The sequence below is a fragment of the Aythya marila genome (assembly GCF_965140915.1).
Source record: "Aythya marila genome assembly, chromosome: 7".
In the NCBI taxonomy this organism is placed as follows: domain Eukaryota; kingdom Metazoa; phylum Chordata; class Aves; order Anseriformes; family Anatidae; genus Aythya; species Aythya marila.
Genome location: NC_139048.1, coordinates 24,311,617 through 24,328,156, shown reverse-complemented (window position 1 = coordinate 24,328,156; position 16,540 = coordinate 24,311,617). Strand labels below are relative to the sequence as shown.

The window sequence follows — 16,540 nt, the reverse complement described above, 5'->3', positions numbered from 1 at the left end:
TCCAAAGCACGTCTTTGTTACTATTGTGTTGTGCTACTGTGATGCATATTGAAAGGTATTCTAATGTGTTCTCTTGGCAGACAGCATTTTGAAATCAACTTTCTCTAAAAGAGTTTTTCACTTGCTGTTTTTTTTAGGTCGTTTTAGAGGCAATCTGTCTGGAAAGCGAGTGGATTTCTCTGGCAGAACAGTCATTTCCCCAGATCCTAATTTAAGAATAGATGAAGTAGCAGTGCCTATTCATGTTGCTAAAATATTAACTTTTCCTGAAAAGGTGGGTAGTGTAGAACCAAAACTTCTGTACCCTTTTGTTTTTTAAACATATATCAGTTTTGTCCTTCTTCATGGTCTGTCTGTAAGAGGGAGTAAATGTGTGGTTTATATGTTCAGCATGTCATTCAATGATGTTTTGCCAGTTCTGTTGCTGCTGGTAAGTGAAGCTTGTAGTATCAGATATATACAAGTACTGTGAAAGCATATGGGGTAAGGAGTGACACACACATCAAGAGAGAATGGTTCAGCTTGCTGTTGTTTAAACTTTTATATAGCTTCATATGTTCATTGGTGTAACTGTCTAAGGAATCGTTTTGTGTTTTTTTCAATTTCTGAATTTACTTCCCAGATTTCTTAATGTAATTTCACTGTGCTGTTGTGCTCTAAAACAGGCTTAAACTTTCCTCCTCTATTTCCTCCTGCCTGTTCCTTTCAGCAGCTGAGGCTGTGAGGGGAATTTTCAGTTGAGCCTAAAATTTGAAAACACAGAACACCAGCAAAAACAAGAGGTCTTGAAACATGTTTTGCTTGTTCCTGATTGAAATCTTTATGCAACAGGTTAACAAAGCAAATATTAATTTTATGAGGAAACTTGTCCGGAATGGTCCTGATGTTCATCCTGGAGCCAACTTCATTCAGCAGAGACACACACAGATGAAAAGGTACCTGTCATTAATGATTCACTTTTCATCTCTCCTCACCAACTCATTCTTACTGTTGTATGAAACCTGTAATATCTACAAGGGTTAAAATGGATCTTCATTTTTAGCATTTTTCATAAAAGGCAGTAACAAAAATCATCACCTAAAAAGAACTCACACACTAAACCTTAGGAAATTATATGTTGGATTTAAATATCAAGTGCACATAATAAGGATAGTGAACTGCAATTAGGTTTCTTTATGACTGAGTGTCTTTTATTTAGAATAGACGCTAAGATGCTGTAGATAATATAGGAACTGGAATGAGACGTGCATTTTGGGTCATATTGACAGGTGACGAATGGAGGCAGACAATATTGGTCACTTTGTGCTGGCCTTTTTTATGGGAGGACTAATCTGCAGTCAATCTATGGATATTGACTTCTTGTGGACAGTGATGTTTTACATGGGCAGATAGTGATATGACAAAGGGGAACGGTTTTTAACTAAAAAAAAGGGTGTTGGGGGGGTTATATTCGATGTGAGGAGGAAAGTCTTCGCTATGAGGGTGGTGAGGCACTAGAACAGGTTGCACAGAGCAGCTGTTGATGCCCCATTCCTGGAATTGTTCATGACCAGGTTGGATGAGGGCCTAGGTAAACCGATGTAGTGGGAGGTGTGCCTGTCCACGGAAGGGGAATTGGAAGTAGATTAGCTTTAGAGTTGCTTCCAACCTAAGCCATACTATGATACACAACATAATTGTCTGTGACTGAAACGGCCTATTCTCCATGATGCAATTGAAACAAATACTTTGTATGGATTAGCTTTTTTCTTAGTTCCTGTAGTAATAACTATAGTTTTAAGTAACATTAAAAATCTGTTCGTTATTTAAAATAACAACAAGACTGATGTTTAATGATGCGATCAACACCAGTTTTGGCTTTTAGTCATTGTAGTACAAATGCTCCAATGTTCAATGGAGGAATTTGCCTTATAAAGAAGGGATTTATTTTCAGTTGTCTTTATGTCTTCTGACTCCATTGTCATGTGTTACTGTAAGATTTTTGAAATATGGAAACCGAGAGAAGATGGCCCAGGAGCTGAAGTTTGGTGATATCGTGGAGCGACATCTTATAGATGGTGATATAGTCCTGTTCAACCGACAACCTTCTCTTCATAAGCTGAGCATCATGGCTCACATTGTAAGTGCACACAGTCTAGCAGACAGGTAATGCATCATGTGAACATTAGGTGGCCTACCTTTGCTGCTGTTTGAAATAAACAGCTTCTTCTCTAACTGCAGGGACAAACATGAATGAGGTGCTGTTTGCATGGGAATTAATGTGTAACTGCGTAACTATGCAGCCTGGATGATTCTGTGAATAGCCATGAGTGAACAGACAGTATCTGTTCCTGTGTAAGGATTTAATTTTTGCAGAGTTGATGTGGTCTTTACAAAGCATATGGTGTTCTGTGCTTTGTATAAATATTTCTTTTAATGCAACTTAGGTACATTTGTGTAATATAATCCAAGTCTGGTTTCTGACTGAGTTGAATCCTATGATCAGAAATTTTCATTCATGTCTAATAAGAGAAAGTATAAAGCCTACAAGGAAGCATTCGGGCATGTTTTTTTCATCTGTTAGCATGCTTGATTGCATGTGCATCACTTTTTTTTTCCTCTTCTTCTGTTTACAGGCTAGAGTAAAACCTCATAGGACATTCAGATTTAATGAATGTGTCTGTACGCCATACAATGCAGACTTCGATGGAGATGAGATGAACCTTCACCTTCCTCAGACAGAAGAAGCAAAAGCAGAAGCACTTGTTTTAATGGGGGTATGCAGGTCAAGTTGGTGTTGAGTTAGGCCATGCCTTGTAGTACTTACGTTGCATGTGAAATCTGAAATAATCATTAAGATCCCTGGGTATGGATAGTATGTAGCTGTGAAGCTACCTGAAATCATGCAGAAGGGAATTCAGAATAACTAGGGCTGTTAGCCTTATAGGTAGTCTAATAGATACGTATTTAGCATTCCTAGAAAATCCAGAACTTTTAAGTAAGTACATGTCATCAGTATGGTTCTACTTGGCTACTGTTAACAACTGCTACCAAGATAGGGTGGCTGTTACTGAACAGGTGCGTGTTCTGGTCTGACAGCCTGCAGTTTCAGGATTATGGTTAAACTGGAAATGAGGCAGCAATAGTGTGCTTGTACTGGAAAAATGAAGTGCATGACATAGGTTTCTGTGGGCCTGCAAATAGTTCAGGCAAAGCTGTGGCAGCCATGTACTGCCCAGGTGGGGATCTGGGGATAAGTAACTGGAGCAGTAATTAGTATGACTGGGAACTCATACTAAATACCCTGATTTTATTAATCAATCTCTTTGCTGTAGATTGATGTCTGAGGAGAACAATTTTAGTTGATGAATGTGATCCATGTTAAAACATACTGGTTTTAATATTTAGTGCATGTAAGTGATATATTTTAAAAATATTCAGGAGTGAAGTGGCTACCTACTTTGACCTCAGTGTCAGATCTAATTCCTGATCCTGACAAAGCCTAGCAGTATTATGCAAGAGACTGAAAAGTGACTTTGCCTCTTGGTTCTTAGTTATGTCTCCAAAGAATTCAAATAGATGCAAGATCCTCAGTAGCTAGGCTTAGCTACAATCGGAAGAAGAAGGTTTTGTTACCATTGCTAACAAAACTGTCTTAAACAATAGGTTTACCGCTGAATAACAATTGTGTCTTCAAGTGTGTAATTTTTGTCTTATGTCTTACAGACTAAAGCAAACTTGGTAACACCAAGAAATGGAGAACCCCTCATTGCTGCTATTCAAGATTTCCTTACAGGTGTGTACGTAAACTTGATGTAGAGCTGTGTGATTTAACAGTTCTTTAAGAATCACTTCCCTCTTCTTTATAATTTTTTCTCTACTAATTTAAAAGTTTCTCCTTTCAGGAGTCAAATTGACAGTATGAGAGTAAGGCCATTGTCAGTCTGAAATGTAATGATGTTCTTCAAATTTCTTCTGATACTGTCAACCTTTGTAGGTGCAATTTTTAGTAGCTTTGCATATGTTCTGCAATCTTTTCTTTGATTTCAAAAGTAAATATTTTGTGTCTTCATGTGCAATATGTAATGTGAACTCCTTATAATTATGGGAGAGGATTTGAACTCATTATCCTAAAATGAGTTTTAACCAATAGTAAGTACTGTAAAGTTTATTTATCTATTTGAGAAAAGTCCAGTGAATATTGAGAAAGTGTAAAAAAAGGAATATGAAGGCTTTATTTTTTACCTATGGGATAGTGTGTGAAAGAGAACAGATTGTAGCAGTGCCCTGTCTTTGTGCATTTTTGGAAGTTTCATGGTATTTTGCAGAGTAAGTATCAGAATCAAATTAAGTTAGTAGTATCAGAATCAAATTATTAATAATGAATAGTATTAAACATAGCTTTTAAATATTTTAAATATTTTAATATTTATAATAGCTTTTGCATTTAATTGCTTTTTACATTCTAGGTGCCTATCTTCTTACACTAAAAGATACCTTTTTTGATCGAGCCAAAGCCTGTCAAATCATTGCTTCTATCCTGGTTGGCAAGGATGAAAAAATTAAAGTTCGTCTTCCACCTCCAGCAATTTTGAAGGTGTGTCAAACTATTTTTTAACATTACAAAGACTTACCATCTGTTCTCTTGACCCATGTTGATGTTCTCAGCCGAGAGACAGTCGTTGTGTCTTCTGGTGTTTGTTTTGTATTATATTTGATACTCTAAGGCATAAAGTGCAAAGATCAGAATTCAAGTTGTTTGATGGTTCCTTAGACTGAACAGAGTCAACCTTGCATAGTATGGTCCAGATACAGGATTCCATTGTGGTTCAAACAGTTTGGCTATTGTCTTGTTACTGCCTACTCCAAGACCACCTGCCTGTTGATGGTCATACAGCAGACAAACCTAGCATGGGGCTAGGTTGAGAAACTGTTGTTCCTAGGGTGTGCTGAAGTAGTGTTAAAATGCTCAGCAGTTCTAGGTTTCAATATCCCACCTGTAGGTGGTGTCAAATCTGAGTGATAGTATATTTTAACTGTTAACCTGTCACTGTGTTGAAGATTAAAGAGAATGAATTCTATGTGATTTTTGTTACATCATGTACACAAAAAGTATTGTTAAGGGCTGAATATCTGTGTATCAGTCAGAAACTTGGAAAAGACCTGTAGTATCATTTAATAGAATGGATTAGAGTCTATTAAGCCTTCCTCCAAATATATTTAAGGGAACCTCTATTTGATTAATCTTGTATATAAGGCAAATACTCATTTAGAGAGAATTTTGTACATTTTCTAACTTGTTAAATAGTCATTAAGTATTCATTCATATGTTCTTATAGTCCATAGATAGTTTTAAAACTGTTATATGTGTAATATTAAGGGAACTTCCTGAATTATTCAGAAAGAGAAACTAAAATTTGAATGAATAATAATAACAATAGTAATGTAAAGCAAGTTCAGAGCATTTAGCAATGATATTTAATGTAAACTTTATGAATTTATATGAACTTTTTGATAACAAGGAGTATTGGTTCTTTGACTGCTTCTGTCATTCCAAATGAGTAAATTTAGCACTAGATGTGACAGTTACTTCTGTTTAACTACATGTGAGTGAAGTACATAATTGTATGAATGTTGAGCCTCCTAAAAATTTAAATAGGAAGCATTATATAAAGAATTAAATATAAATGTGGCATCATACTTGGGGAATGAAATAAATGTGGCATTGTATTATTATTTTTTTTAATCTTCTAATCAGGAAGGGAAACGTGACAAAGGGAGAAATAGTATGTTTCAGTAAATTCATGCACATACCTTTACGTAAAGGAGAGCCATTTGTGAATCAGGTCTTACATATTTTCGAAAATGCATAGTACTCCCGTATTCATAATAATGCTATTATGGACTGCCACAAGTATAGTTCAGTATAGAAAGATTACATATTAAAAACAAAAATTTACAATTAAATTCCTGCTTGCTGGTTTTACTGCTGTTGTATCATAAACTCTGTAACTGTATTTCTTGTCCTTTTGTTTTCCTAAGCCTGTAACACTCTGGACAGGAAAGCAGGTTTTCAGCCTCATTCTCAAACCCAGTGATGACTGTCCTGTAAAAGCGAATCTGCGGACCAAGGGCAAACAGTATTGTGGCAAAGGGGAAGACCTGTGTTACAATGATTCTTGTGAGTGACACTTTTAAAGCTCTGTTTTAAAAGCCTTCAGCAAAACTGTAGACACTGTTTTGTTGAGTTCATTGTTGAGCTTACTGGAGGAATTAAAACACTGCCTTGCATTAGTATTCTTGAAATGGAAAAAAATGCATTATTTTTTTTCTCAAAAGTTGAAGTCATGCTGAACATCAAAGAAAAGACTTAAGTGGTTTTTTTTTGTAGTAAAATTTCTGTTATGAGATAGTAGGCTTATTATGATGCTGAAGTATTTAAAGGTAAGAAAGATAAGAAAAGCCAAGAAGCTTAGGAAGTGATTATGTGGATGGCAAATGGGAAAAAAATTAAATATCTCAAGTAGGGTAGTGATGCAATGATTATAAATCAAACAGTGAAAGGAGTTAGGAAATAAAGGACAGGAAGATAAGAATCTTTTGGAGGTCAGACCATCTGCCATTTGGGGAAGTCGGAGTGGCAAATGGCATGCACAGCATCAGGGTTGAAGAGGCTGTAGGAGAAGAGCAAGGCTTCTCCAATTAATCATTTAACATTATATAGTAACAGTTGAAAGAGAACTTGAGCAGGTGCGATTAGCTCGTCTCCTTGCTGATCATAAATTTGAGCTTAGGTACATAGGTGCGTAGGGAGGAAGCATCGGTTTATAGTAACTCAGGCATGCAATGGTGATGTGAGAAAGAATTCCCATTGAGGACTTGGATACACTCCACACCAGATTCTGACAGATTTCTTTGTTAGACAGGATCACTCTGTGGTTGTCAAGTTGGCTATAAACATGAAGATACTATTTTTTTCAGCCTGAGAGAATGTAGGGTGAAAGGCAACAAAACAATCCATCTTATTCTCTTGTGTGAACATACACCTTTGTCTTTCCTCTGCATCCTTTTTGTTCTAGAAGATATAGGTTGAATTCCGGTTTTCTGTGTTTAAAAGTAACACGTGCTGCAGAAAACCTTTGTATGGCTCTGTTTAGTTCTCTGAAAAAAATCGGTTCCTAAAGCTAATTAGCTAACACTAATTCTATTCAGAAAATTGTGCAAATTCTCTGAAGTTTCAAGAAATCCTATTACCGTTTTGTAGTAAGTGGTAGAGACCATGGACTTGCAGTTCAAGATGAGTATTTAAATTGGTATTGAAAATACTGAGCGTAGAGTATTATACACATACATTTAGAGTGTTCTGCAGAAAATGATTTAAATTGGATCTATCTTCATATATAAGTTCTTTGAAAGATGCATGATGAAGTTAAGAATTAACATATATTGTATGGTTTGCATACCAAATATGTCTAAATTTTATGTGCAGAAGATACTTTTCTAACTGCATAAAGGCTGAAAGTCACAAGGAAGATTCAGTGCCTGAAATGGAAGGTTGGTGATGAAGCAACAGGAGGTTGTCGAAAAGAGACATTATGTACAGGCCACAGGGCTAAAGTCAGGATGGATGTCTTTATAATATGCTTCCACTATGAGACATCTGCTTTCACTATGTCTTTTAAATTTAAACTGTGCTTCCAGAGGTGAAATGATTATCAGAATCTTTGAACAAAGAGAACTGTAGCTTGGTTTCTGAAGTTTTGTTGGTGTGATAAAAAATAAATCAATCAAGAACTGTCGTTTGCTATGCACAACAGAGGACTTTATTTCTGGACAGATAAGATTAAAACCTTGATTTTGATTAAGGAAGCTAAGTTTAGCATTTTATTATTTATTTTGTCTTTAATGAAAAAGATTATTCAGAAGTTTCTCAGAAGTCTTAAAATAGATACAGTTGCACTTCTAAGGAGGAAAAGTAATACATAAATGTTTGCTTTTCTGGGTAAAATTAGTTAGTAGATAGTCCCCTTAAACATTTCTACAGAAATGGTAAATAGCTAACTTTTTTTTTTTTTTTTTTGTCCTTCTTTTTTGGTCAGCAATGCATTTATTTACAAACCTGCTCCATAACTGATCACAAGAGTTTAGGTAACGTTTTAGAAAAAATATGAGTTGTTTTTCCTTTTCTACTTGTAGATGTCACAATTCAAAACAGTGAGTTAATGAGTGGCAGCATGGACAAAGGAACCTTAGGTTCTGGATCCAAGAACAATATCTTTTACATCTTGCTGAGAGACTGGGGACAGGTAGAAGCTGCAGATGCCATGTCACGACTAGCCAGGCTTGCTCCTGTCTATCTGTGTAAGTAACACTGAAGTAAGTTTCCTTCTGAAATAGTATCCTAAAGCAGATAAAAAAACAAAAAAAAAACAAAAAACAAAACAAAACAAAAACAAACAAAAAAAAAACAACAATAAAGCATGAATTTTGCTTCAAATACAATGTATCCCATTTAAAAATCAAGGAAACAAACAAACAAAAACACTACAAGCCAAGCAGCTGAAACTGACAAATGGTGAAACAGCTGATATTTACAAATTTTAACATTTCTTGATTTTCATTTCTACTTTATTTCTGTCAGATTGAGTTGATCCTATAATCCTTTTGTTTTATGACAGCTAATCGTGGCTTTTCAATTGGAATTGGTGATGTCACACCAGGTCAGGGCCTGCTAAAAGCTAAGTATGAACTCCTGAATGCTGGCTATAAGAAATGTGATGAGTATATTGAAGCTCTGAATACTGGAAAACTACAGCAGCAGCCTGGTTGTACTGCAGAAGAGACACTAGAGGTAAACATTTTAAATGGACTCACTGTGTATATATATATATATACAGTAGAAAGTTCATGAATATATGCACATAGTTTGTAAAGCTCAAAGGTGTCTACTGAAACTTCAAAATACGAGCAAGTAGGGCCCTTATATACACAACTTTAGTTGTCTGTATCTTCTCTTAGACGCATACAAGCATCTCTATGTTAAATGCTTGCTAAATAGTTAACAGCTGGGATCCTCCCACCCCACTGGAAGTACGGAAGTGACATAGAATAAAATTACACAGGTAATTGAAACAGAGTTAATTCCATGTACCCATGTGTAGTAAGTTAGTTAAGAACACTAACAGCAATGAATCTAGTTCAATAAAAAAAATACTCTTAGTTACAAATCTGTTTTTTGTGTTTTTTTTTTTCTTTTTACTAATGAGGGCAAAGGTTGAGTGTACTTTGGTTACTTTTTTTTTTTTTTTTGGTGGTTGGTTGGTTTTCTTTGAAAACTTTGATAAAGAGCAATGAATGTTGCCCAAAAACATATGGACAGGCTCTTAATGAAGTCAACTGAAAAATACCCTCTTCATTGCCTTTAGTGGTTTTAGATGTTTATTCTGTTGGCTATCAATGTCTGTTTTTTATCTTTTAAAAAGTAGAAAGGAAGTATAAAAGGGAAAGGGAGGGGCAGAAAATCCTATGCTGTGCTTTAACTGCCACAGGTGTCTAGTCTGAAGTTGTACTCTGCCTGAACAAAGTTTTGCCATGTTTTTCACTATTCTTCTGAGATGCATATGGTTTTTGATATAACTGTTTTCTTAAAAATTGAAGATACTGTCAATGTATAAGTTAAGTCCAAAATTACTTTTTTTTTGTGGCAATCTTTCACACTGAACAGTGAAAAGCTCAGTTCAACGTTTGGTTTAATTAGCTTAAGCTGGTGCTGCTAGCAAAAGAGGTTGTAATGTCCCCAGGTACCCATGTCTTAGCCCAACAAAGAATTATTGTACAGCAAAATAGAAAATTACATGAGTTAAGTTACAATTTATTTTACCCAAAGAAACATCTAATTTTCTCTTAATTCTGCTTTGAAGTTCCTATTGACTACTGACAGTATTGTGGGCAAGTGATAGCACATTGTTTGTGTATGGTATTTTTAACTAATATCACGTCTATGTTTTCTTGGATTTCAGGCTTTGATCCTTAAAGAACTCTCTGTTATCAGAGATCATGCTGGCAGTGCCTGTCTCAGAGAACTCGACAAGAGCAATAGTCCCCTTATTATGGCTCTCTGTGGTTCTAAAGGTATCCGAGCTTTGGAATTAGTTTGCTCATTCCATCTTTTTTCTCAGAGTTACTTGTTCTGTCTTTATAGCTTGTTTTATACAGACAGTTGTGCAAGTACTAAATTCACATTATATGAATTCGAAATGACTCCTCAACAAATAGAGTTTGGCTCTAGTTAACTGAAAGCAAGTTTTTCAGTTCTTTTTACTGTACTGTTAAAGTACCTTTTATTGCATCTTTAATGTATTGGTGCAAGTTGAAAAGCATCCTCTGAGAACTTTAAATGTTCTTAAAATATTGATCTTGAATTAATTTATCAGCATAGAGACATCAGTGGCACTTCCCATTTCAATTACCTGTATCATACACAAAAATCATCCAGAAATGTTTCCTTAAGAAATGGAAATCATTAAGCCATTTTCACTGCTTCCCTTCTAAAGAATATCCTATATAGTACATATTTGTTTTATACTCAAATTCTGATCTGAGCTTTCCTTTGTTCTTTGTAAGATTTTGAAGGAACTGCTTAACTCTGTCTCTGTCTAGAAATTATGGAAAGCCTCAGGGTGGCATGAGACTACTGCATTTTGAAGACATTCTTCAAAGTCTTACAGAGATATTGAAATCTAAAAAGAAGGCTATATCAAATGTATAATTTGGGAATGTGGGAGTCATCTTTTGCAAAAAACATTCAGCAAATAAGTCTTCTTAACTAGTGACTTAATTCTCTAAGGCTTAATTTGTTGTAGGAATCTTGGTAGACACTGAACCCTTGATTTTAAAAAAAATGATTTAAATATGCTTGTTGAAAAAATTGTGAAGCAAAACACAGAGGTTAAGATCATGGGATTTATAAACCACAACCCATAATAAAAATTAGGATAATAGAAGGCCCATCGTAAAATAGTGGTGGCATGAATGTCCGTGACTTAAAAACTAAAAAGGGGTTTTAGCTACATAGATAACTAATTTAGTTACTGCATAAATACTGATATGAACAGAACAACAAATAGAAAATCTTTTTTTTTTTTTTTTTTTTTTAACTGATGCAATTTTAAATGTATTTTTGAAGAATTACTAAACTAACAGATTTTCATAGAACTGAAGGCAATTGAGTCATCAGAGGAATGCTGATATTCCTCATCACTCAATTTTTTTTTCTTCCCCTTCAGGCTCCTTCATTAACATATCCCAGATGATTGCATGTGTAGGTCAACAGGCTATCAGTGGGTCCCGAGTTCCTGATGGATTTGAGAACAGGTCCTTGCCTCATTTTGAGAAGCATTCTAAGGTAATTGCATATGCTTACGGTCCACTGGAAAGAGAAGTGAGACAAGTTAAACTGTTTTGAGAAGGATGCATGATAGGATGTGGTGTCATGGCATGGTGCAGGAAAACAAAAACATGTGGTTAAACATATGTGTGCAACACACATAAAGGGTTAAACATAAAGAGTTCTGAATGTAATTTGGGAATTAACAGTAATGTTGTGAATTGCTGTGGGACATTTTGTTAGCTTGAGTATGGAGTCTGGATTGTTTTTTTTTTTCAACTAGAATATGTATCATGGGCTCCTTTATACATGGAACAATGGGGAGTTTCATGCACTTGTTAATCCAGATCCATGAGATTTCATTGTTTTGTTTTAACTGCTTGTCTGAATTTAACGATCAGTAGAGAAAGTTCTTTATACCAGTTGTCAGACTTGGTGTGTTATTTAGCTTGTGTGGGATGATAGCCATGACACTGCATGTGTCACTAAATGTCCAAATGTGATTTTCTGAATTCTGTAACATAAAATCTTTTATTTCCTGAAAAAAAAAAGAAGAAAACCTCCAGGTATTATATGGGGAGGAATGTTAAATTTAACTCCATCTTTTTTTACTGAATTAGAAACTACTGTCTATTAAATAGTGGCAAATGATTAAACTTTCTGTAGTCTATACATTGTTCCATGTGATCATGGAGACAGCATGGTATTGTTTGGCTCAGTGGGATACCTGCATCAAATTCATCGTCAAGAACTTCTCTGAGTTGTGATAGGAAACCATTCAAAAGAGTTAGCAATGTACATACCTCTATATTTTTTCTGGATTCCTTAATTTTCATCATGAATGTTCATATCATCCTTTCAATTCTTTTAGCAATAAGGGAAGCTGAATTGTTAGAAGTTGGTGTGGTGTTTGCAAATAAAGGCTAGAGGCATGGGAAGGTTTGTTGGCAGTGTAAAATCTAGTGTATTAGTTTTGCAAACGTAGATGAGGGTTTTGAAGCCTGAGTCAGACCTAAAATGCATTGAGTTTAAGAGCTAAATGTAACTGAGTCAATTGCTCCATGTTTATGTATCAGCTGACTATTTGTAGGAATTTAGACCACATTTAATATATGTTTTTCTGTTACATACCTAAAGAATAGACTTTGCATTTTAACTTTTTTTCTGCTCTTTCACGTAGCTTCCAGCAGCAAAAGGCTTTGTTGCTAACAGCTTCTATTCTGGGTTGACTCCCACTGAATTTTTTTTTCACACAATGGCTGGTCGAGAAGGTCTGGTTGATACAGCTGTAAAAACAGCTGAAACTGGATACATGCAGGTAACTGTCAGTGGGGTGGGGATTTTATCCAACATGCCAAAGGAGACTATTTCTTTTGTGCTTGTTATGGGGTTGTAAATACATCTTCCTTTTTGTTGTTTATTTTTGATTTAACAGAATTTGTACTGCAGAATAGACTTTGCTCTGTTCTCCAGTATACACATGAGGCTTGTGAAACAGACCTCAAGCAATGGCACAGTAATATGCTTGTATTAAGCTGTTTCGAGTTGGATGTGGGTGATAAAAGCCCTTATTCTAGGTAATTGTTGAGGACTGATTTCTTAGGTACTGTGTGTGCTTAAAATGCATCTGAGTGCTATTTGGTAAGGTGTGTCCAGGTATCAGTATCATAACATAGATTTGAGTAATTTTTCAGATACAGTATTATATGGCTAAAGCTCGCTTTCAGTATCTGTCATCTTCAAGTAGCAGGTCCCTGGGGCAGTAGGGACTTCAACTTAAAGTTCTGTAGGTTGCTAGTGTCTTTGGCTGTATCTCCTGTAAAAACAAATGACCCTCTGCCAAAGCTCCTTGCTCCTATGAACAGTCTGGAAACTTTAATGGAAATAGTTTAGAATTTTAGGTATAGGCATTTCTCCAAGGTAGTAGTCATTAGAAAAAACAAGATAATGTGGGGCTGAGATTGCATTCAGAAGTACACAAGCATCTTCACGAAGTTAATGAAATGAGTTCATGTTGGGGTGATAAGCTGGTGAGACCACTTGTCTCCCAAACTTCAAGAACAATTTTTGTATATACATATGTACGTAAATATAGTGTGCAACCTGCAAATATTTTTTGTTGTCAACTTTTACCCTATATAAATAGCACTTTGAATTTGGAACAAAACATCTCTTAGCTTCTATTTTATCTCAACTTATTATTCCTCATTGAAAAAAAAATACTGGTTTATATTCCTTAGTGAGCTAATTTACATTGATAGAATGATGAAATCCATCTTTCAAGTAAAAAGGTTCTTAAACACTGATGATTCATAGCATGCCTTCTTTATTGGGAGATGGAGGAGAGAAAATGGTAGCAAAGGGATTTCCCACTACAGTGAATCAATATAAGAGACAGTAGATAGTTAATACTGGTGGACAAATGGCAACTACAGGCTTTAAAGGATGAGCTCTCTGTTTTCTGTCAGTGAAAATAATTGTTTTGCTGCCATACAAAAAAATTGGTCTTGCTTGAGAAACAAGCCCGATTGGAAGAATACGAGACATGGAAAATTAAGTTTCTTTGTCATAAACGACTGTAAAAACTCTTTGGACTAAAATAGGTTATGGGAGTTTAGCATATAGAATTTCTGTAGTATAGGAAACAATGTGAGAACAAAATTTAAAACAAATTTTATTATTTCTGCTTTTAATACTTAGGGGAATGTACAGTGAAGCTGTAGGTGTATGTACAGAATCCCAACTAATAGATACTTTTAAAGAGATCCCATTTACCTCCCTTGTACCTTTTTTTCCCTTAGAGGCGGCTGGTAAAATCTCTTGAAGATCTTTGTTCGCAGTATGATTTGACAGTCAGAAGTTCTACTGGTGACATTATTCAGTTTATTTATGGAGGAGATGGCTTGGATCCTGCAGCTATGGAAGGGAAAGATGAACCACTTGAATTCAAGCGGGTTCTAGACAATATCAGAGTAAGTATTACTGAACTTTTTGTTGGAAGTGTGAAAAGACTGCAAAGCTTAAAGGAGTAAGTAAAAAATTATGCAGAGATTATGCAGAGACTTGTTTTAATTACATATATTTTTTTAAATCACCTTTATGGTGGTCCTGATCACAGCCTTCCAGCATGTGTATGCAAAGAGTTATAAATGTATTTTTACATCAGAACAGAGCAGCTGGAACTAAACTCAACAAGTGGTGAAAAGGAGAGTTTTCTTTAGTGCTAAGGTATATTTCTAGGGTTTAATACTAAACAGTAGCCAAGTTATTATTGTTTCAGTTGTGTACTAAGTAAGATTAAAATTACAGAGTAATTCATTAATAAATCAAGACATGCATGTTTTTTATGTTGGACTGCTTTTTAAGTCATTGACCTAGCACACTGATGAATAACTTTGTAAATGTTGTGATGTGTGAAAACAGGATAGTGTGTGTTTTGTTTTTTTTCCGTAATCTGAGTGGGATGATTTGAAACAATTAGGAATGTGCATGCATATCCCTTCAAGTTTCATTAGGAAGACACGTATATGGCCCTTCACAATAGTCAAAGATAGAATTCTTGTGTATTTTTTTAAATTAAACTGTTAATCAGTTATGTTTCTGTTTATCTCTGTTCAGTCTTTACAATAAAGTTTTGTATACTTTATGTGAAGTTGTGAAGTATTTTTTTTCCCTCTTAAGGCTGTATATCCATGCCGAAGTGAACCAGCCCTCAGTAAAAATGAATTGGTGTTAACATCTGAATCTATCATGAAGAAGAATGAATTTCTTTGCTGCCGAGACAGTTTTCTGCAGGTGAAGCCATTATGTCACTTTGCTATCACATTTATTAACTATACCTTATAAATCAAGGAAGTTATATAGAATGGTTTTATCAATCTGCAGGAGAAATGGCTGAATTTTATGGATTAATAGCAAGAATAGAAGTTTGCTTGTTAATATATTTCTCTGTGTTTTGGGGGTGGGGAGGTAGGACAAGTTGTTCTTGCTATAGGTGATGTTCGCAGTGACCACAGAAACAAGAAATTAGAGAAGAATCTAGTGATTTTTTTTTGTGTAGGAGTGAGCATTGATCTGATCTGAGATGCCTTGTTGGAATTTCTGTTTATAGCACGAAATGGTACAGTAATTAACATGCTTCATCTGGGATGTCAGAAATTAAATAATTTTCAATTACTATATATAGCAGACTATGAGCATCAAGTTTCATGATCCTCTTTATACATTGGTTTTGATATTATCAACCTTCTGAATAACTTCTTTAAGGCATTTGCTTGTTCTCCTTTAATATATGTTCTCCTTTAATATAAATTCTATACTTATACCTATGTATGTTGCTTTCCTTTGATACTAACCCAGCAAAAGTCTTCAGCCATGTGAAGTGTTTTGCTTGAAAGCGCTTTATCTTCTGGGAGATACCTGCATGTCTTCCAATGATGAGAGAACATTCACATGACTTTTCACTTTGAGTTGTGAAAAACTGTTCTTTCAAAAGAGTATTGAGTGTTTAAGTACTTAGTCTCAAGTATAGATACTTTCATATTTTAGGAGAAATTGATTAAAACCTGTAGAGTTAACCTGGGTGTGTATATGTGAAATGTGTATATGTGTATTTGCTTGACGAACTTTCTGATATCTGGCAATGACTACAATATGAATTTAGTAACCTGCTTTTGGAGGGGTTCTTTTGAGTAGATCAGAGCGCTTCAGAACTGTGAGGTGACAAAACCAGTAAGAAACTGGATTTGTAACTCCACTGCTGGAGTAGGGTAGAGAAATCGATTATATCTGTATTTGAAATACTCTCTATATCTTATGCACCTGTAAAGAAAAAATAAAATTATATATGGTATATATACCATGTGTATATATATATATATAAATATATATATATACACACAATGGAATCCAGCTTCAGAGATAACGCTGTTCTTTTTAAGGTGTGATTCTTTTTTTTATCATATCAGTAAAAATTATATCTGTCCTTCTGAAAAATGGTAATTTATTTACATCACAGTAATGGTTATGAGCTTCACTTCTGATTTTTAAGTTTCAGATACGGTTACATTTTCTTCTTTCCTTTTCTTTTTTTTCTGTTCGTCCTTGAAGACATTAACTGAAACAGGTTATGAAAAATATAATGAGGTAATTGTAGCATGTGTGTGCACTGTGTGA

General features: G+C 35.0%; 1 protein-coding gene across 2 annotated transcripts in view; it reads left to right on the top strand.

Annotated features, from left to right (window-relative positions):
• Positions 1-16,540, top strand: part of POLR3A (RNA polymerase III subunit A) — a 37,222-nt gene that overhangs the window by 5,154 nt on the left and 15,528 nt on the right. The window contains exons 8-22 of one of the 2 annotated variants that reach the window (XM_082765168.1): positions 138-274; positions 832-935; positions 1,978-2,119; positions 2,616-2,756; positions 3,706-3,775; positions 4,449-4,576; positions 6,022-6,160; positions 8,176-8,340; positions 8,658-8,830; positions 9,999-10,110; positions 11,265-11,383; positions 12,546-12,683; positions 14,167-14,337; positions 15,047-15,160; positions 16,475-16,510. In XM_082765168.1, the coding sequence (XP_082621294.1) occupies positions 138-274; positions 832-935; positions 1,978-2,119; positions 2,616-2,756; positions 3,706-3,775; positions 4,449-4,576; positions 6,022-6,160; positions 8,176-8,340; positions 8,658-8,830; positions 9,999-10,110; positions 11,265-11,383; positions 12,546-12,683; positions 14,167-14,337; positions 15,047-15,160; positions 16,475-16,510 (1,889 nt within the window). The remainder of the gene's footprint in view (positions 1-137; positions 275-831; positions 936-1,977; positions 2,120-2,615; positions 2,757-3,705; positions 3,776-4,448; positions 4,577-6,021; positions 6,161-8,175; positions 8,341-8,657; positions 8,831-9,998; positions 10,111-11,264; positions 11,384-12,545; positions 12,684-14,166; positions 14,338-15,046; positions 15,161-16,474; positions 16,511-16,540) is intronic. The other variant, XM_082765169.1, reaches the window with a different exon arrangement.